We start from the raw sequence: 21916 nt of genomic DNA, 5'->3' as shown, positions 1-21916 counted from the left end.
ATGACTCTTTCTACTTATTTCCAATCCTTTTCTAGCGTGCATGTCCCACCAACTCAGATTAATTCCATGTTTCGCCCACCTGCCATTGAAGCCCTTTATCTCCGAAAATTGGCATCACAACCCCCCCCCCCCCAAAAAAAGAAAGGTCAATATTCAATAGATTAGCGGGGATTGCCCAGGTGGGCGTCTCAGCTTATATACAATCCTAGCAACTCCATGACTTCAATCACAAGCTCTCTTCATCCCCGTTTTCTAAAAAATTTCGCCTCTCTAATCAATCAAGAGACCAAATTGACCAATTTCTTCAAGCAGGTATACGTCATTTATTTCTTAGGATGAATAGTTTCTTTGAACAGTATAGTCTTTAGTTCACAACAACATTGTATAATGATTTTTTTTTCTTTTTTAAATTAGAAAGAGAGCTAAACCAGCCATACAGGTCAGACCTGACCTCTCCCAATTTTGAGGGCATCTTTGTCGATAGGACAATGCACCAAGCACATGATGATACGAGACTAAATTGTAATCTTTTTAAAGAAAAAAAGGTAAAAAAAAACTTCATCCATGAGATGCCAAAAATACTTGCTCAAAACACCATGAATTATTTTCTTCCAAGCCCAGGAAGCCTATAACTTAAAGCTGCAAAGTCTGGTTGGCCCACAATGGCAGAGGTGCATGGAGAACAGTCTGCATACCGGTAACAGGATGCTCAAAAGACATGCTTTCTGCATGAAGCTGATGGGCATCATAAATTTTATCTCGCCACTCATAGACTCCCTCGTATTTCACATCCCCTTTTATAGAAATCCCAAGATATTGGCAGTGCAGGCGGATCTGATGAGTCCTTCCACTGCGAGGATATGCTCTCACCAGGATCTCATCTTCCATAACATCTCCTCTGACAGCCTTTTGTTCCACAACCACAGTAAAGCCTTCATTGTTTGTAGATTCAAAGGGTTCCTTGAAACTCCCTTTTCCATTTATTGATAATACTTCAAATGAAGTTTCCATGTCTCGGATTACTGATCCACCTGGTAGCGTCCTGCCAACATCTGAAGTAGCATATACCCGCCAGGCACCGAACTTGGACCTCCCGTGACCTGATCTTACAGTGATCTTTCCCCACTGTGGAGCTGAACCAACGCAGAGGGCAATATATGTTTTCCTAACCTTGTGATCAGTGAATGCTTTGACAAGTTTAGCGGCCACTTTGTGGGACTTTGTTATGACCATGACACCACTTGTGTCACGGTCAAGTCGATTGGCAAGATGAAGCTCAGGCTCAGGCACTGGCTCTGGCAAGCTGATTTTAGTTCCTGAAACGAAAATAACCGCCCTCAGTGTTGTCCTAAACAAGAACCACGCGCCTCAAACTTTTACAGTGTTAATACGAGCTGACAAAGAAGCCAGTCTTTCAGCTTGGTTCATAAGTTAACTCGAGCGATATCAAGCATCTGTCCATTTAAAAAAGGCATCCTTAGAAACTGCAATCCGAATTTACTCATAAGTTCAACTAATGTGGATGGGCGTGAGAGAAGAATCTAATCCTTAATTATGCTTTGCTTTCAAAAGCAGTAGAAATTCAGGGGAGTCGTCAAAACTGTCATTTTTCAATGAAAGATCATTATCAATCAAAATTTTACCTCTCGTTCAGTCCTATTTCGGGCCTGAAAAAGGTTCGTATAAAAAGGAATCAGTCGAGGCATTCCAATGCTTGTGTTAATTAGTTGACCATAATTTTCATTCATTCTTTAAATCTGGCACTAATTTATTTTAAAGGAAGTCGTTCATAAAAGGGGAAAACCAAACAGGATAAGCATACTAAGAAAACCGGGTCAACTCAAACCCAACAAACAAGTCAAATAGAGCATCCAGGTTACCGCATTCAACAATTGCTCAGAAAGAATAGAGAGACACCTTCTGTGAGTCCATCTGAGGGAGAGGGTAGAGCGAGAGCTGAAGTGAGAGAGGAGAGCACACTCTCGCAGTAAATACCCTGGGGCTTATTAACAGCGAGAAGCCATTCGTCTTCGTATAGAATGTCCGCTCTTGAAAGAGAGAAGAGGCTGGATTTTGAAGAAGCAGACATGGCCCGACTAAGCTCAATTTGCTTTGAGATGGGGGGCAGCTGAGGGGACAGTGGCACGGGGTAATTTTGAGGGTTATGAGGTCAATTCGGGAATGAGGCGTTGGCTCTGCTTCGTCAACCATGGCTATAGTTGATTTGAGGAAAAGAACAGTTTTGGGAAACCCGGTCGCATGGAACGCCGATTTGGGGTTGAAGAGGAGTCCCGAGCGAAGGGAGGACATGAGTGGCATTTGCGCCACTTCGTTTATGCCGCTGACCCGGATTTTAGTTGTTAGAAATTGTTAAACGGGCCGGGCCCAGTGTCTGGGTCCATCAGCAACACAGTGTTAGAGGTCGCGAGGCGGCGAATTGCTTGTTGATTGTCATGAAAAAAGAAAGGTGTTGTTGATCCGTTACTTCAAAAAAATAGTTGAACCCTAAAAACGACGTCGCTTTAAAGGCCCAAACGGATGCTTCCCATGTCGTCTTCATCAGGGGGAGAGAGAGAAGCAGAACATAAACAGCACGATAAACCCTGATAAACCCTCTCAAAGCAAAAGCAGCGCGCGCGCGTGTAAAATTTACGATCTAGGAAGTAGAAGTACCCTGGTTGCTCTATCTTCACTTCGATTTTGGACGAAATGTCCAATTTTATGCGAATTTCGATAAGAAAGTCCAAAGTCGATGCTCAAAGCCGGCGAATTTTGCACCTCTTCTCTTCTGAGTTCTCAGCGTTCCTGAACACATTTGTGGGAAATCCTTCCCACTCGTATCACACTGTCTCTCCTTCAAGCTTGCTCTGGGTTGGGTCAAGGTGTCGCCATTTTTCGCATTCTGTCCCCCAAGAAAATATTCTGATTTCTCGGGGTAGATTTGTAGAGAATATTATCCCCTTTTGTGGTTCAAATTCTCTTCGAAACACCAATTTCTCTCATCGGAGTCACCGGGCTCCGGTCTTTGCCTCACAGATTCGCTTCTGGGGTTCCCAAACGCTTTCAGAACAGTCAACCTCAGATGGGCTAACGGTGGACGGGATTCTAGCGAACAATTGGGCGATTCTAGACGAGAACGAGGGTGATTGGAAGAGTCATGCAGCTGCGGTAGCTCAGTCTATTCATTTGATTAAACGGCGTCTACAGGTGAGGTGTTGAGTAGCGGTAGAGAGACAGAGATTAGTCAATAAGCGTTAGCCTCTGATTACAATGAGTCTCCTTAATATAAAGAGTCACCCTCTAACCTCCCTCACTAACTAACGGCTATTATTATTTATTCCCCAAACTAACTGTTTTAACTATAACTAACCATTATCAACTACTACCTCCGGTCCTTGTTTATAGTTCTTATAATTAGGACCGGAGGCAGTAATATCTTGTGTTAATTACAATTTACTGATCATGAGGAGTCAAATTCAAATCTTCATTCTAGATAACAAGATAGCTCATTTTAGTTTCCTCTGGTGGAAATTTGCTAATAACTCCGTTTCTTGTTTTTTAGTGGTTCTCATCTCACTTAGATCATACTTGGGATGTCATTATCTAATTGAGAGACCATTTTTATATGTCAATGTCAGACGGCTACAACCTGCGTGAAGTAACTTCTCTGTTTGTTTTGGCAGTGGAGAAAATTGATGGTCAGGTTGGATTTCTTATCTGCCGAGCTTAATAAGCAAGACCTTTGGGATGATCCTGTGCATGCAAGTAAAATAAGCCGTGAGCATGGTTCGCTCATAGGAAAAATGAAAGAGGTGAACGCATTGGAGCAAGAACTACTAGAGAATATTGACATGATAAAACTTGCCAGAGAGGAGAATGATGAAGATTTGGAATCGGTGGGCACTAGCTTCTGCTCCTAGGCATGTATTCATCTGCTTTACCGCTGCGGTAGTGCCACTGGAGTCTTGCATGTATTTGTGTCATACTTTATAATCTGAATTATAGTCATATTTTATTCTGTGTACCTAGTATTGTGAAGAAGTAGACAATAATCTAACTAAAAACGTCTAGCCTATGATAGTGATGACTCATTAAGTCATAGCATATAATTGTTAATTTGTAAATAAGTATTATTTTGAAGAAGAAACTAGATAGTGAACATTATATTAGAATGTTGGAGCATTCATTTAATTGAGTTGTCAGTTGAAGAGAACAGGCATCATTGTCTTGAATGTCAAATACAGATGTTGAAGTCTCTTCATACAAGATTTTTTTAAGTGTTGCGTTTCTCACTAGTAAATGCCATTCTTTTTAATCTATATGGAAGTTGCCTCCTTTTGCAGGAATCAATGAAAGCGCTTCTTAAAATGAGAAGAAATTCAAAAGAAAAGGAGCTCGAGGCATTGCTTGCTGGGGAGCAGGATTTATGCTCTTGTTACATTGAGGTTGTTGTTTAACAACATGACAAGTCGTCTTTTTCTATCACCAGCATCAGTTGCTCAAAGAACATGAGCTGCACAGACTAAAATGTGGTCCCATTAAAGTTTGTTGTTTTATTTTCTAATAGGTTCAGGCTGGAGCTGGTGGTACTGAGAGTATGGACTGGGCTGCAATGGTCATGCAGATGTACAAGTTTTGGGCCCAGGGACGTGGATACAAAGTAACTGTAGTGGAAGAAATGCCTGGTGAGATTGCAGGAATCAAGGTTCTCCTTCTCACCGTGATTCATGAATTCAAACAAATTTTACACACAGCTGTAGCATGCTTGCAATGATGTCTCAACGCAACTTTTTAAGTAATTATGGTTTATGATTTCGAAAGACTGAGTGTAACTTTTTTTTTGAGATGCTCCCAAGATTAACCTGGAGGTTTATTCTATTCTGGGACCACTAATATTTCTCACACTGAGGCCTATAGTCTGTTATCTTCCTTTTACTTAAAATACAATTTATGCTGTTCAGAACTGTTACTGAATTCATTTAATTTGATTTTTCAGCGAGCGACAATTAAAGTAGATGGTGATTATGCCTTTGGATATGCCAAAGCAGAAGTAGGAGTGCATAGGCTGGTGCGAATATCACCTTTTGACAGCAATAAGCGACGGCATACTTCTTTTGCTGCTGTAGCAGTGACCCCAATCCTGGGTGATGCATCTGCTCATGTGCAAATTAATGAATCTGATCTTCGAATTGAACGGTTTCGTTCTGGGGGACCTGGTGGTCAGCATGCTAACACAACAGAAAGTGCTGTAAGAATAGTTCATATTCCTACAGGAATTACTGCTGTTTGTCAGAATGAAAGGTAAGTGATATTTATGCACCCTTATTTAAGCGATGCTTGTTCTTTGCTTACAGAAATGTCATTCGTGCATTTTTTGAGCCTGATTATGATTCACAAACAGGTCACAACATCAGAATAAGGCTTCAGCAATGGCTGTGCTTCAATCTCGGTTAGATCAACTGGAGATGGCACGCCAGGCACAGTTGAATGCTCAGCATACCCAATCTCTCACTGATATAACTTGGGGCAGCCAGATACGCAGTTATGTGCTCCATGTACGGTTTGAGATGGCATCTGCTCTCTATTTTAATTTACATAGCAGAATTTGATAAACTATGCAGTTTGCTTAAATTGTTTCTATATATGGTGCAGCCTTATCGCATGGTGAAAGATCTTAGGACTAATTATGAGGTTTCTGATCCCGATTCTGTGCTTGAGGGGGCCTTGATGGTTTCATTTTGAGCTATTTATCAGCCTGCTTGGATAAAGACGAGGATGGTGCCTGAATCGAGTTCCTTCATTTTGGTGACACCGTCTGCCTTTGTGCATTTAGTGTTGAAACGTGTTATGATTGCGCATTTTCTGAGATGGAGATTTCAGTTGACCTCGGGTTATCACATGACGTAGCGGACAAGGAGCAAGCGTTTTTCTTGGTACTTGCCCTGACTTTTTCCCGACACAAATACTTGCCCTAATTTTACTTATTCATAAATGAATAAAAGCATCCACCTTTCTTTATGAAAGGTTTACAAGAGTCCGCGACTTCCAGCTTTCCTAATGTTGTATCTGCCAAGTTTAAAAGCTTGTTTATTTCACTCAAAAATAAAAAAAAAGCTTGTTTACTATTGGCTAGCATGGCTGTTTATTTGTGGGTCAAGTGAGATGAAACTATTTTTTAAAAAAAGAAAGAAATAACTGGAGTATTTCGCTCGTTCTTTATGCTTCAGATTCAAAATATTTTAATTTAAATGGACAGTGCGGCAACGTTAAATTAAACTTCGCTATTTGCTTCCTGTATATTAAATATTTGTTTGTCAAATTAATGGAGTTGAGCAAAAATCAATGTTAATTTTTTTAATTGTATCAAGTGAGGTAAATTCTAAGATTAAAATAAAAATTGAAAAATAATTTATGAAGACGGATCAATATGAATGTTGTGGCATTATTATAGCGTTTCTCTTAAACCGTAAACACCTCAAAGGAATTACATCCTCAAATACATACATTCTTGTTACAATTGAATTTATATTTAAAAAAATTATGCACCGTACGTTTCCGGAAAAGAAGAAAACTCAACCAAATACACAGAAGTGATGGGACTCCAAAAATCAGGCTGCATTCCGCAGCACAACAAAGAATTTTATCTCAAAGGCCTTCAAGGTGTGCGACATGATATTATATTTTTCGTAAGAGTACCTTCACTTTCTAACTCTGCTCGTGGCCAAAAGCTAAGTCAAATATCTGCATGTAATCATCAACAAAATGAACATCAAGGCCTTCTTTCACATTAGGCGCCAGCTCGTCATAGTCTCTCCGATTCGCTGAAGGGAACACGATGGTCTTGACCTCACTCCTTCTAGCCGCGATAGTTTTCTCCTTAACCTGTAATTTTTCACAGAATGAGTGTTTCAAATTGAGGGGGGGGAAACACGATAAAGCAACCAACTCAAAATATAGATAGGGAGGGAGTAAAAGCCTCAAGAGAGACTTTCCGTATAACACACTAGTGACAACTTAAACATGTCCAGTTAGTTCCTGAAACAAATCAACATTATGGGCATATTGTATTTCCCAACGTACCCCACCAATTGGGAGGATCTTTCCGGTAAGCGTCACCTCCCCAGTCATTGCTAGATCCTTCCTCACGGGCTTCTTCATGGCAAGGGAAAGCAGTGAAGTAATCATGGTGCAACCAGCACTGGGTCCGTCCTTGGGTGTGGACCCAGCGGGAACATGGAGATGAAGCTTTGCATTCGCAAAGAATGAGTTCTCTGGCTCTCTCTCTGCTATTATGCCTCTGGCAACCGTGTGAGCAATCTGAGCACTTTCTTTCATGACATCTCCTAACTGACCAGTGAGATGCAGTGCACCTTTTCCCTCCCCTTCCTCAACGCGAGTAGTCTCTATATACAGTGTGGAACCACCCATTGAAGTCCAAGCAAGACCCATGACAACCCCAATGGGTGTCTGGTCATAGATGCGTTCAGCATGAAAGACAGGTTTGCCAACAAAATCTGCTAAATTGGATTTATCAACCAAGACTTTTTGAACTGTCATTGTTGATTCACTTTCCCGATCTTTCTCACTTTCCTTTTTGTCCTGCGTAAGGCCCATGAAATTCAAATGAGAATCAGTTCCTGTTGAATTATGGAGAAAATATGCTCAATTTCGCAAAAACGTCTTCTGCAGGGATGATCATCATATTGAAGCACAAAGCAGCGCATTACCGGTATTATAGTAACAGAAGTGACAACTAACAAGAAAGATATAATTGTATGATTGTCACTTGTCACCAATACCTGGTGGTTCTCCGTTTCTAGCAGAGCCAACTTCATAATTGGCAGATAAATAAAGGAATCCAGTTATGACTCTCTAATTTTTACAGTACCTCTAGGTCCGCAGCTTGATTGGCGGGGCATTCAGAGTGATCGGCTGGTAGTTCTGTTTGCTCCTTGTCAACCTCTATAGAGGTTCCACTCGTTTTTTCTTGACCACAATTCTCTCCTAACCTATCCTGAAAATCTACTTTGGCTTCTTTAGGTTCAATATCCTGAGCATCAGCTAGAGGAGGTTCAATTGTTGCTCCCTGCCTCACGAGTTGAAGTGCTATCTGTCATGAGATTACAGAAAATCTAATATCAGATATGGTCAGGACTGAAGGCCCCAAGTCTATCAATGAAGAGAAGAATGACTCCAACGAACAAAGCTACAAAAACATTCATGACATGCGTGACATGGTAATATCGACAAGTTTGACAATATTGACCTAAACAAAATTTAGACCTTCCGGTATATTTTCTCAATGTGCTTTTGGAGATTCCTGACCCCTGCTTCCCGGCAGTAATTCTCTATCAAGGCAAGAAGAGCAGCATCAGTAACTTCCACCTGAAGCAAATTAGTTTTTGCGGTTAATTCTCAGCCAAGGAACATGACAGTAAATGAAATCGATATCATCAGGCTTGCTATGACTACACTACAATGTAATCTATTCCTTCACAAGGAAAGCAGGACACAGTGGGTGGAGGAAGATACTTGTTCAGGTTTTATTCCACATGCTTCGCGCGTAGTCTTCTCCAAATAATCTCTTGCAATGTGCATTTTCTCATCGGTAATATACCCAGCAATTGCAACCACCTCCATTCTATCCAACAAAGGATTGGGTATCATTTCCACAACATTTGCAGTACAAACAAAGAGAACCTGCAGTGAGTTTTCCAATGCATGAGGCATTAGGGTCAAAACATTTGCAAATTGCAATACGCTGAAACTCCCAAATTCCCATCATCAATAATTCCCGATTCCCTTTTAAATGTCAATAAGCACACAAATAAAACCATACACAAATGTTGAATCAAATACTAACCTTCGATAGATCAATCGGAACATCAAGATAGTGATCTAGAAAATTAGCATTCTGCTCTGGATCCAGAAGCTCTAACAGTGCACTAGCTGGATCACCAGCATGCCCACGGCCCAACTGCCAATTGAGTAAGACAACTATGAATTCCAAAACAATCTTGCTTTAGACACAAATAATTAATGAAACTGAAATTTAGGCCTGAGGTTTTTAAGGGTCAAATCCAACCAGACCCAGATGGAGAACAGAACTGGCATACTAAACAAAACTAGTCAAATGAAATCGATTAGCTGTGCACAAAATGAGCCTGATAGCAACATATTACTTTGTCAATCTCATCAATCAGAACTAGAGGGTTGGCTGTTCCCACATTCTTAAGGCACTGCACCATCTTCCCTGGCATAGCACCAATATAGGTTCGACGATGGCCCTGTAAGATAAAATAATTAGCGGAAAAGATCATGTGCCACTACCACAGGACACAGTAGTAGAGTACAAAGAGACATTAGCTACCTTGATCTCAGCCACATCTGCTAATCCTCCTACAGAAAACCGGAAGAACTTACGATTCAAGGCACGTGCAATTGAACGACCAATACTTGTTTTACCAACTCCTGGTGGCCCAGAAAGGCAGATTATTTTCCCTACATATATGGGAGAAAGATCAGGAGTATGTTGTTACCAAAGGCCTTTGATATAAGTGAGCATAAAATGGAGACCACTATATCAGTGTCGAAAACACATGCAATGCAAAAAGTATGATACTTCAAGTTCTAATACTGGGTCATCATCACAGAGGAATGGCCAACCCAATTAATTAAGCAAATTATAAGCTTAATACTCATTAGCGCAAAGGCGTCATTTCATTCAATCAAAAAAAAAAAATTCATACTCCGCACTCCACACCACAGCATGTATATCAACAATTTCTGTCACAAGTATCAAACATCAAGATATGTGGTGATCTAATTTCACCATTTGAAAGTTGAAACAAGAAAGCATGTAACCACGTTTCAGGAGGAATTTATAACCGCTCATATCATGCACACCCAATTTGTGGATGAAATACTCAATGTTTAGCTTAGCATTAGGTAGACAATTAGGGATGGATCTAGAAGCTGAAAAATTTGAAGGGGGGTGTGGTAAAATGAAAAACATGAAACTTTGGGGCGGGGGAGTGTTGAACACAGGCCCAAGCATATATATGTTAGGAAAACGCCCAATATGCAAGACCAGGTGTAAGTTTTGTGAGCAAGGGTATTTGTGGAACTTTGTTAGCAGTCTGTTAGTAGCTTGGGTGAATATATGTCAGGGGTGGTTAGACGAGAGAGGTATGGAAAATATTGGAGAGTTGTGAGGAGAGTGGAGTGCCTCTCAATTGCGCGCATGTGGTTGAGTTTGTTGCTGATCCGTCTAATTCCTCTACTAGAGCTTACTCTGTGGAGCTATTCTCTTGAGCTGAATAACAGAGACTGCAGTAACATCCCATCAGGGAGCACCCCTGCTTGCCTTTGTATTTGTCACTGTGACAGTAGGCCTTATAAAAAAGGGTGAGAAGCATGCCCAGCTTAAGGGAAAAAATCTGCTCAGGAACTAAGGAGTGAGCTAAATCCATTCTCTAAGGCTCAGGTTCAAGCCTCCTTGGCTGACCAGATTACATTGGGGGGGGGGGGGGAGGCAGGAAAACTTGTTTCATATTTTACTACACTACAGATATAGATATATAAACCTCAACATTAAAGTACTACATCTACAATATAAGAAAAACCTGGTTCAATCATATGAAAACAAACAATGATTTACCTTGTGAAGTCCCTCTTAGTTTTCCAACAGCAATGAATTCCAATATCCTTTCCTTCACATCCGATAATCCATAATGGTCGTCGTCAAGAATCTTTTGTGCCCCAATCACATCAAAGTTTTCATCACTTGATTTGCAAATTAACAAATTGGAAAGCAGATTAATGGGAATTTTAAGTGAACATGAAAAGGCATAACTTTACAGAAACAAAAAATACTTCATTAAGAGTAAAAATAATATACACAGCAGTAGGATACCAAAGCAACGTTATAAATCAAAGAAAAACCAGAAAAAATAAATAAAGTGGAAAAAATCTTATGTTGTCACTAGTAATACACAACTTTTTTGCCATGCAACCAAGAAACGCAGCAGACAGAGTTTACTGCATATGACAATTAATGTAATACAAACCAAGTTCAACGAGTACAAACCTGTATTCACCCCAAGGCAGTGCAGTCAACCAGTCCAAGTAGTTACGGGTTACACTGAATTCACTTGAGCTAGCCTCCAACAGCTGTAGTTTTGTGAGCTCTTCATCTATAACTTGTAAGACATGGGGTGGGCATTTATCTCGCTTTGGTTCAATCCTTTCCCTGAATTTTCCTGCAACGAATTTAATAGAAAGTAATGCCAACTTCAGCAAACTAATTAACTAGAAAGTACACTCCATCTGACACATAAGAGCATAAGACTGTTGAGTTGGAAACTCTTAACTAGATAAGGTTATAAGAAGACCAACCTGAAAGCAAACAGCAAGTGGATAATATTAAGTCAAAACTTCCTCATGCTCACCATACAGTCAAAACATTTTAAAAAAGAATAATAGCACTTAGATCCCCAAAAGAAACTGTCAACATCAATTTAGTCCTCATTTTAAAAACACATTATTCTAGGCATGGCTTTGAACTAAATCGATACTGATTGGAATTTTTCAGGGACTAGATTGATGACAACAGACTTCTTGGAAAGAACTAACCATGGAGAGATAAGTCAACATTTTTAGTAATTAAGAAAGATAGACTTCAACTGCTCGATTATACATCACAAACATTGTAGTTAGAATCCCATGATTCACGATTCAAATCTTGCGATTTGAAACAAAATAGACAATAAAATATACGAATCTCTCATTGTATCTTTTTGTGGCCTAAATCATGCGATTCACACCAGAATTGTGTGATTCATGTAGTGCTGAGTCGTGCTGGATCTGACTCAACACGTTAAAAAACCTTTTTCATATTTATTTTTTCTGATTTTTTATTTATTTATAGGAGACAATCTGTCGTATAAGTACTCTCTAATACACTTATCACTTTCAACTTATCAAATATCAATCAAAATCCTAATTTTTTATTCCTTAATTGTTTTTGGGGACTAATTGTCATTGAAATTTGATTTATATTGACTTTTTTTATTTTTTGTGAGGTGTACAGAACCTAATATCTACAAATTTTTTATGTTCTCTTCTATAAAATTACCTGTGTCATCTTTAATAATTGTTCATAAATCTTACGATTCATGATAAGTTTCGATTCAAGATTCAAAAAATTGGCTTTCCGATTCACAATTCATATCCCGATTTGACAACCTTGATCACAAATACAATAACTTGATCTTTTAAGCAGGATAAAAAGCAAAATAAATCTACCATCATGTATCAAAAACAGAGAGTAAATCAGAACCAACCAGTAAGAGCAGTTTTGTCATCTGTTTCCAGTCCCAGTTCCTGCAATAGAAATAATAATAAATCAAACAAAATTAATTTATAAGCACAAAAGTGGTGGAGCTTTTAAGCAACAATATCCACAATTCACAATTATTTTATGCACCAATTAGATCAAGAAGCTCCAATCAATATAAACATTTTATAACCCGGGATATAATAGATCCTCATGAAATTACCTCACATGTTTACTTGCAACATCTTTAATATAGCTTATGAATCCAAATGAAAAATCCCTTACTAAGCGTGGCAAGAAAATGAAAAACACGATTTTCTAGGATTAGGGGCAGACTATGTCGTGAGGCTCAGTTCTGTAAGCAATATTCACATGTTCTGAACTTCAATACTGAAAAGGGGAATTTCTCTGTCCGTTCAAACAAACACCATGGGGCAGAGGGAAAGAGAGGACTTTGCACCTTTTTTATAGCCTTCAGTTGCTCATTCAACAAGTAACGACGCTGCTCACCACTTATCTTCTCTTCAATTGCTTTCGCAATTGACTCCTGATAAGAATACAAGCAGGGTTGAGGATATGAAAAATTAAGCACCATATAAACAAGAAACAAAAAACCAAGAGAGAAAAAAAAGCCTTAACACCTGAATCTTGCTGATCTCCATCTCTTTCTTTACTAACTCCAAAGTAAGTTTCAATCGTTTATAAACCTATCCAAGAAAACAGCATAAATAACTCCACATGTACGACATTCAGCATATGTTCCTGATTTGCCTTTCTCTAAATGTTAAATACTAAGTTAACATCATATATACTAGCAAATCTATCTCAAGAAATTAAAATGACGAATGCTTTGGAAAACAAGGACGTAGCCTACATCACATCAAGTTAAAGCTTCTCAATCTCATTTACCAAAATTTACTCACATCTAGCTCTTCAAGCACTTGTTGGCATTGCAATTTATTTGCCCCAGATATTGCAGCTCCAAAGTCTGCAAGCCTTGGTAAAGTAAAATCACCTATATGCTGCAGAATTTTAAGGAAAGAGTCAACAGAACAGAATAGATTAAAATAAAAAGTGTTAAACCATGCAGCCTATGCTCAGCTGATCAAATATTTCAACTTACAAACACTATCATCAGATGAGGCAATTTTAGCCACACTAGTGTTTTACTTGGTCAAAGCAATAAAAACCGGGATGGGGGGCTGAGAGACCAAATATTGTTGAAATGATAAATGGGTAAGAGACATGATCTAGTGCACTGTTTAATAATTCATGGAACAGTCAAAAAAGGCCTATAGAAATTGACAACGAATCTTAGTTATATGGAATAAGTTGGTCATAATTATTTAGGCACACGGACAAAGGACAACCCCAAAAAAGCATGAAACACGCTTATAGGCAAGATTCAAACCTTAGTGTAAGTCTGAACATGATCTCTCCAAAGGGAGCTCGTTTTAAGAACATCCCTTAGGGTTGATATAACCTCAAATGATGTAGCCTTTATCATGTCGTCATCTTTGTCATAAGGTTTATCCTGAGGTACCAAGAACACAATTAAAAACACGTGTCATATTATGCTGCTCATGCTGTTCTTTGAATACTAGAAGCAGAAGAAATTTTCAGTCTACAAAAAATGAGGACATAGAGGAGACAACAGATAGATGGCAGACCTTGAGATGATCAACTTTTACGGTAAGTGGATCCTCACTAACCTGTAGAGAAGGCATATATTATTCATTCTTACGATATTAACATGGTAATCGACCAGAAAATTATTGATTAACAGGGTAACAACAAACATACAGAAGCAATAATCAGAATATTGAAATCCTTGTGAATAAAACTAAAGTGCCTAACGGAGAGGATGACAAAAATTACATTAAAAACACCGCTATCAGTAGATCTTCACACAGCCATCACTCACCATCTCAGTAATCCGTAGACGCCTGTGACCAATAAGGATTACCTGGTCCCCGGCAATGCTTGAAATCTGGTAAAGAATAGTGGCAGAGAATGAGATGACATCTAAAGCAATAAATCATAAAGCACTAACAAATAAGTTGCAAACAGACATACCTGGGCAAGGGTACCAACTTCATGAAGACGATTAAACAGCTCTTTTCCTTTTAAATCATACACACTCTTCTCCGTTTCAGAGCCAGATGCCATGCTTGAATCAGCCTCCTGCTCATCCTTAAGGAGGAAAGCACCTGCATAAGGGGCTTGCCGTTTTCGACTTTCATGTAAAGCTGCCAATAATTTGGGATCCTGGATGTACAGTTAAATAATCATTAGACAACTACAGTATCGAGCTACATTTGAAGCAATTAGCTAAAACCAGTCAGCCACTGATAAGATGTTACGGTTCTGATATGATTCAGCCAGCTTTATGTAAGGAGCAAAGAAAGATGCTTAATTCTCAGTCTTGACATCCCACCACACCTTAACATAGATTGGCATGTAAAATCCTGGAAAAAGTGGTCTATGTGGCAACGGTAATGCCAAAACCTGTCTCCAAAGAAAGGAAAAAGAATAATCAGAAAAATATGATAATATGTCTGCAAGCAAGGTTAATGCTTCTAAAGCAGTGCAAAGAAAGGATAACAATTCATGAGCTCCAAATACTTTTTGATAGGCCAACTCCAAATGCATTATTTTTTAAGCAATATTAGAAAGGAAAAACAGCATAATGCTAATCTGATCCTCCATTTACTTCAAGAGCGTGAAAACAGCATAAAGCATCCCATATACGTCAATATATACCTCAGCAGAGTCTGGAAATGAATAGGTAACACAAGACCAGAAGAAACTTCGAAGAATCAAAACACAAAATTTGAATACTTGCCAAAACTTCTCTCAGTTTAATTAAATTACTTGAAGAAATAAGGTTATTCACCCTCTCTAGATTAGCTTTACATTACAGCAACAGGGAGTGGAAACTAAACAAACATTAACATCTTTGCTCTCGTACAATATTACGTTTTGATCTGCATTCCTGGCATATAGCATTGTGTATGTCCCCTATAGATAGGCCTGTGTTAGATTCAACAACTACATTCACTTCGACCTTATTTCCCTTGGGTTCACTGAAACTTGGAGGAGGATGAACAAATTACAGCGCAAGACCAACAGTAACTACTTATTGCTACTAGAGAACACATTGCAGGTATTATAGCTAAATGCTTCGGTTCTCAGATGTTAGCTCAACTTTTGGTTTTAAACAACGAATTCGAAGTTTCAGTTCCATTTCAGAGATGAGAATCATATCTCACCCTCAACGGCTGCCTCCAGCCGGAGAAAAATGGGAGGAAACAACATCTATCACTCATTTTGCATCTCCAGTTGCTTTATTATTGTGAAGGATGATGATAAGCTGCAATTCTTCCGCCCCACATATTTCAATGACCAAGTGCCAATCAGGTTCAATATGCGTAGTTATTAAAGAAAATTCAGAGATGGAAGGATGGTTAAAAAGAAAACGGAACCAAGTTCTAGTTCGAAATTCAACTAATGTTTCAATAACGAAGGAGTGAGTAATGCATATTCAAATGAAGGACGCCCTGAATCCTAAGTTACAGCAATAGCTTCAAGTTACAGACTTTGATTTCTGAATAGCAATTACATTGCATAATTCGGATTGTTTGACCATTTCTTTAACACTCAACCGCCAAGCATATGATTGGCTAAAGAATACTGCCAAGCAGAAGAAAACTCCAAAACTAACCGTGAGATAATCTTCCGGTCTGGGACTAGTGGGAACGATAGCTGAAGCAGCCCTAGAGTCAGCCTCGTCGGCGCTGGACTCGGCTGCCTTGACCTGGGCCTCGACTACCTGATCGGACCCATCATTAGAATCCGAACAGAAAAATACCCTGCCTCCTAAATTAGGATTTCTGAAGCTTAGCCGCCTCAGAGAACTCAATACATTAAGCAGAGGCGGAGTGGAATCGATTGCGGGCCGGAGAGCCGGTATCGAACTCGGGGAAAGGTGATGGGCACGGCTTCGGACGCATGAGGAGGAAATGAGCTTCAACATAATGATGCAATAGATGAAGAAATGTGGTGAGACAGTATTTCTGAAATTGGCGCTTGGCTCAAGCCCTAAAATGGATGCCCGAGTTGGCCGAAAACCGCCATTGATGTTCGCTCGAATGAATAGAAGAGCTGCATACAATACGAATACGCGCTCCTGTTGAGGCCACAAAGCCCACCATAAACCCTTGGGAATTCTGTTTGACGAAATTAACCCTGTTGGTCCAGCCAAAGTCCCGCCCTGCCTTCGGTATGGACTCTGCCCTTGTATCTTTGGATGCCTACAAAATTCTAATTAGGAAGGTTTGAGATCCAATAATTCTAATTACACCCCCCGCCAACAACCTCGTTTTTATTTTCATTGACGTTTTTATGCTGTCTGGTGCCGTTTTGTTTTATTTTATTCATATCTTAATTAATTTCATCGGAAAAAATATTTGAACCAGTTTGTGATTGGTTTAGCCTACATAAAAAATTAATTTTGATGCACAAATTTATATTATTTGTTTTTATAACATATTTAAAAGTATGAATACAATTTTTTATCTAGTTTTTTATTTATTTTGTCTTTACCATATTTTATGAAATCGCGACAACAAGAAGTCAGTCTTTTTTAAGGATACAAAAAGGTTAAAATTTTACCCTTAACCTTTCACCTCCAAATAAACTGCGAGACCGTGAGAGGCAAATTATTCCCCAAGGGTAACCACGACATTTCCATTCTGAGACCAATACGGGATCTGCATTGTAGGAGACTAGGAGGTTCCTGTCTCTTCGACTTCGGTGACGTTAAGATTGGAACGACTTGCACTGAAGAAATAGAAAAAGAAAGGCCAAAAAAAAGAGAGAGAGAAAGCTCTTCAATTAAAAAAAAAATGAATGGAAGAAACAATGAGGGAAAAAAAAAGGAATGAACGCTGGAACTACGAACATCATGAAAAGCATTTTTGATCTTTGAAGGATTGTTAGCATTGAGGCTCAGGTCTATATCGTTTAAAAGAGCAGGGCCATGTAACTCCGACAAAAGAGGGTTCGGATCCTCCTGTTTGTAGTTGGCATCATTCTGCTTAGCAAGACAGGTGCTTTCACTTATATACATACCAATTTCATTGGTTTCTTGACAGTATTCTATCTGTTAATGTCATCTCGCAACTGAATTTCCCTTTTCGGTTATTTGCAATCCATGTTGTGTAATTTGCATTACATTAGCAATCATCGGAAATCGCAAATGGCAAACAGCACGTGATGAATTGCTTTGTTCTGAATTCATAAATACCGAACTCTTACTATAATATCTCTTTCCTCTTAATTTCACCGTCATGGAGCGGCCACCGCTCCTCCAAGCTTTCAATTTCTTCTTGGTATTACATATTTGGCTCGCAAATATTTAGCTTTGAAACACACACACACATGCAAATGTAATGAAAATGTGTTTGATGAATCTCCTATGCATTTACCTGTAAGAGGATTGAAAGGTGTTGAATCTGGCTTTCTGATGAAAACCAGAGCAGCTATTCTTAGAAATGCCTAGAATGATTTATGACTTGTAAGAACGAGTGGATGTAAGGTAGACCGTACAATATACAGATTATGTGTATCTTTACGAGATTAGATCTTGCGCATCAAAACATGGTTACTGAGAGTATGAGATCAATTGACTTGCTTTTGGTCCTTTCAGCTGAAAAGTGCAGAGAGCTAGTTGGGGAGGAAGGTTCGTCCCAATGTGGGAAGTTCACAATTTTCGATTGTTTCGATATGGGCGCTGGAAGTTTAGGATGCAGTGTGAAGGAAGCTGCGAAACTCTTCTCCTACAACGTTGAGACTGCTCGTGTGTTGAAAGCAAGGGATGAAGCCGTTGAAACTGCCCTTTTTCAAGCAGCTTCAAAGGGGATGTCACAGAAAAAGTCGTCAAAACTTGCTGAAAAACATGGTAAGAAGGCAGCAAAGATGGCGTCCCGTGAAGCGAAACGCGTTATAGGTCCCATAATGTCTTCAGGATGGGACTTTTTTGAAGCTATCTATTATGGGGCTACCATGACAGAAGGGTTCCTCAGAAGCATAGGAACATTGTTTGGTACTTATAGCGGAGGCTTCTTTGGGGAGCAGTGTCTTGGGAGGCTTGGTTATCTTGTGGGAAGTCAAATAGGAAGTTGGGCCGGAGGCAGAATTGGACTAATGGTGTATGATGTGGTTAATGCAGTGCATTTCTTGTCCTTGAAATTATAGCTCCAATTCCCACAGCATGTCAAGTTCATCGTTTCACATCATATTGTTTTGCCCCCGATTGATTTTTTTGTCCGACCGTACATCGTTTCACGCCCAGATTTTTGACAAATGTACGCGTTTCAATTAATATCTTATTCACAGATTTCCTTCCTGATGTTGCAAACGCTTCCTTTAGAAAGTTGCATGTAGGTCTATGTTTGCTTATGTATCTCAGGGCTCCAGGATAACCAGTCAAACAATATTTTCAACAGATAAAAATGATTGCCACAAATCATAAAATGCTGGGAACGAATTTGTTAAGTAACCTTGGTTCAACCATAAAGGGCTGACACTTGTGTAGCGAGGAGGAGAGGCAGAAAAGCAGAATATGTATATGAACGTCATTGAACAGCATGACAGTAAGAATAAAAAGACTACCAAGAACCCTATCAAACTCAGCAAAAATTCACCTGTATTAGTGCCCCCGCCATTGAATTGGTAGCTAAGTATCAGAGTTAGAAATTGACTAATATAATGAACAGAAGAAGAAGAAGAAGAGGGCGTCAATCTGAGAGGAACAAGCATGGTTATCAGAATGGTCAGCAGAGTCAGACTTCACTGATGGCCAACTAAGATGGAGGCCATTATTCACGGGCTTTCATGATGGCTAGGCCTATCTTTACAGGAGTAATATAATATTTGTTCTGGCTTTAATAATGTAACAATGTGGAGCATTAAGAGAATAATTGGAGATGGTGCAACCGAAAGGCGAGGGCAAGTACAGGATGAGTCCATATTGACAACATTTTGCATTTCCCCAAAGTGGCCTCTACAGTCTCTGCAACACTATCACTCATTGCTTTCAGCGTCGAGTAGTCGCATTTTGGGGTGCGTGAAAGTGGCCAAATTGACCAATAAACAAATCCATTCGCCGCCCTGCCCCTCCCCCCGTCATCAAAAGTAGCTTTTGCTTTTTATTGATCTGCTGATAATTAATGCTCAGTGATGCTCACTGCTAATCTCTCTTTTCCAACCATATTTCTGTGTCTGCGTCACCCCAAATGCCTCCTTGAGTGCATCCTTACATCTTTCCATTCTATTGGAAACCAATCTTAATTATGTCAGCTTTCACCAATTGGGTTATTTTTACTACTACTCCTTTTTTTTTTCATCCTGACACGAATTATAAAGTGTTCTCTTGATTCTTTTACTGATTAATTAATGTTTCTCTTGGTTATGTCAAAAAAATGACATAACCAAAATACATGAATACATGAATACCAAAGCGCTGAGCGTTCATTGAAATTTTTAGAAGTTTAGGAACAAAAACCAATCCCTTCAATACTGAATTTATTCAGAGAGAGTTAGTGCCTAATCTGGGTTTGGTGAGGATAAAACAGTTTATGATTTATTAAACACGGATTTGGCTGGGTGAGGAAGAATAATAAAAGTAAGTGAGATGAAAACAAGGAAAATCTACAACCCTACGCTGCGTCAAAGGAGAGAATGGAAGTGGATGATATGGTGTCATATGAACCATCGAACTTGAAGGAATCAAAGTAAGGATAACAAATGTTTTTTAAATATGAGAAAAGGCAAAAAGGGGAAGGAATCAAAGTGAGAATAACAAATGATTTTTTTTAAAAAAATAATATAATAAGAAAGAGCATGAAGTGGAGCGAGAGGGGCAACTTGTTGAATGTCAACACGATGAGGATCCATACATCCTTTCATAATTGCCCATACACTGTATTTCCCACCTTTTCTAAAGACAAACTCTGAAGCAGTGGCCTCTTATAGATTTGGTCACAAGGGACAAAGATAATAATACGGCAAATATGTTTGAGAGGACATCCGAGTTTTGGACATAATAATTGGGAAGGGGGGAAAAATAAACTATACTGAAAAATTCCATTTTAAACACAATAATACTTTAATTACAGAGACTCAAATCTCTTATCCTAAACTTTCAAACGCGTGTTAAGAAGTCTACATTTAAAAAAAAAATGCAATCAATCTATTATAGTAAGATAAAAAAAATAGTTTGACAAAAATAATTCTTCATTCCTTATGATTGTACTTGATTTTTAACGAGGTCTTGGGTCTTATAGTTTTCTATCAGGTTGTTGTAAATTTCTCGATTATGATCATGAGTCCTCGCACTCATCGTCTATTGACCAAGTTCAATTGAGCGACATATAAGTTGCTATAAAATGCAAAAAAAAAAAAAATTTTAAAAATGGCCTAAATTTAATTGTTATCAACATAAATATAAAAAATTATTGTGCCCATAATTGTTTCCTTGCATTCTAGATTTTATTTAAAGTCAAGTGGCAAAATTAATTTAATAATATGTTGAGTGAGAACCATATCATTAACTATTAGAGTTTTTTTTTTTTGTTTTTTAACAAACTAACAAATTATGAGTATGCCTATCATTAAAAAAAATTACGAGGATCCAATAAAATAAACTAGAAGGACTTAGTTAAATACGTCTAAAGTGATAGAGATTTGCATACTGATTTTTTTTTGTTATGCTAATGTGCGTATTTTTTGGGTGAAAATTGAAAAATGCGGCTAAAATGAAATATTTTCTTTGTATGAATCCATCGTCCGTAATATAAATAATAGCTCATTTGACATTTAATTTAGTTTTAAATATAAGATAACAATCAATTATGTCTTTCATATTTATTTATTTTTTTAAGGTAACCTTTATAATAGTTGTATATGTTAAATATTTCATCAAATGGTAGTTCTAACTAATATACATAAGGATATTTTAAAGAAAACAGTACATATTTATTATAGATAATTAACTCAACTAATTTTTTTAATCTACTCAAATTAGTCAATTAGCCTTTAGATATATTAACCAGTGGATGTAGTAATATATTTGTGATTTCAGGAGCCCCAACATAACAGAATTGTTTTTGGGAGAAAGGAACAGAAAAAACAAAGAAAGAGCAGAAGGTAAGCATAGGGATCCAGTTGATAACTATGCGGCCGCAGATGGATGGAATAATACAAGAATTCAAACCTATTCTCTATCACAGCAACGAACTTTGTCTCCTATCGCTATAGTGGACTGCTCCATCAAGGCCACACGCACCGAATCTTCCATCCACGCCCTTCGATCACTCAGTTGCGTTCTTCATCATATCGGGTCAATTAAAGGGACAATATTAAGGAGCGGCGCTGCGTTTTCGTCGATCGTTTTCATATAAAACTGGCAATATAATGCCTTCTATATATATTATCTCTATTTATCCAGTGTGAACTGAATTGATGCTGATAGTAGCTTAAACAGCACTCAACAGAACATGTTCCGATCCATTTGTT

The 21916-nt window shown here is 38.6% G+C and overlaps 2 protein-coding genes and 2 pseudogenes across 2 annotated transcripts; 2 read left to right on the top strand and 2 right to left on the bottom strand.

The window, feature by feature from the left end:
• Nucleotides 1–549: 549 nt before the first annotated feature.
• Nucleotides 550–2170, bottom strand: LOC114735876 (RNA pseudouridine synthase 1-like). Its single transcript, XM_028923650.1, has 2 exons — nt 1918–2170; nt 550–1316 (listed from the first exon to the last, which is right to left on the bottom strand). Exons 1-2 carry the CDS (start codon nt 2087–2089, stop codon nt 634–636), a joined length of 855 nt encoding a protein of 284 aa, XP_028779483.1. The 5' UTR covers nt 2090–2170; the 3' UTR covers nt 550–633.
• Nucleotides 2171–2606: 436 nt separating this feature from the next.
• Nucleotides 2607–6125, top strand: LOC114735874 (peptide chain release factor PrfB2, chloroplastic-like; annotated as a pseudogene).
• A 280-nt stretch (nt 6126–6405) lies between these two features.
• LOC114735873 (lon protease homolog 1, mitochondrial) lies at nt 6406–16571 on the bottom strand. Its single transcript, XM_028923648.1, has 20 exons — nt 16062–16571; nt 14780–14845; nt 14414–14605; nt 14262–14327; nt 14008–14049; nt 13749–13871; nt 13261–13359; nt 12979–13044; nt 12798–12884; nt 12345–12384; nt 11090–11261; nt 10661–10785; nt 9371–9501; nt 9183–9287; nt 8864–8977; nt 8533–8700; nt 8284–8385; nt 7889–8110; nt 7081–7599; nt 6406–6882 (listed from the first exon to the last, which is right to left on the bottom strand). The coding sequence occupies exons 1-20, from the start codon at nt 16371–16373 to the stop codon at nt 6706–6708; spliced, it is 2928 nt and encodes a 975-aa protein (XP_028779481.1). The 5' UTR covers nt 16374–16571; the 3' UTR covers nt 6406–6705.
• An 807-nt stretch (nt 16572–17378) lies between these two features.
• On the top strand, nt 17379–19051 carry LOC114735877 (uncharacterized; annotated as a pseudogene).
• The last annotated feature ends 2865 nt before the right edge of the window (nt 19052–21916 follow it).

The sequence above is a fragment of the Neltuma alba genome, unplaced genomic scaffold, assembly GCF_004799145.2.
Source record: "Neltuma alba isolate B1F8T4 unplaced genomic scaffold, ASM479914v2 tig00013258_pilon, whole genome shotgun sequence".
NCBI lineage: Eukaryota > Viridiplantae > Streptophyta > Magnoliopsida > Fabales > Fabaceae > Neltuma > Neltuma alba.
Note: the sequence above shows the minus strand (reverse complement) of the source record. Positions and strands in the feature narration are given on the sequence as shown.

Coding starts and splice junctions, on each gene's coding strand:
- LOC114735876 (XM_028923650.1), bottom strand. CDS start 2,089: ATGTCTGCTTCTTCAAAATCCAGCCTCTTCTCTCTTTCAAGAGCGGAC. Junction 1,317..1,917: donor CTCAGATGGACTCACAGAAG/GTGTCTCTCTAT, acceptor TTTTCGTTTCAG/GAACTAAAATCAGCTTGCCA.
- LOC114735873 (XM_028923648.1), bottom strand. CDS start 16,373: ATGTTGAAGCTCATTTCCTCCTCATGCGTCCGAAGCCGTGCCCATCAC. Junction 8,386..8,532: donor GTGGAATAAAACCTGAACAA/GTATCTTCCTCC, acceptor AATTTGCTTCAG/GTGGAAGTTACTGATGCTGC. Junction 8,111..8,283: donor TTGAGAAAATATACCGGAAG/GTCTAAATTTTG, acceptor ATCTCATGACAG/ATAGCACTTCAACTCGTGAG.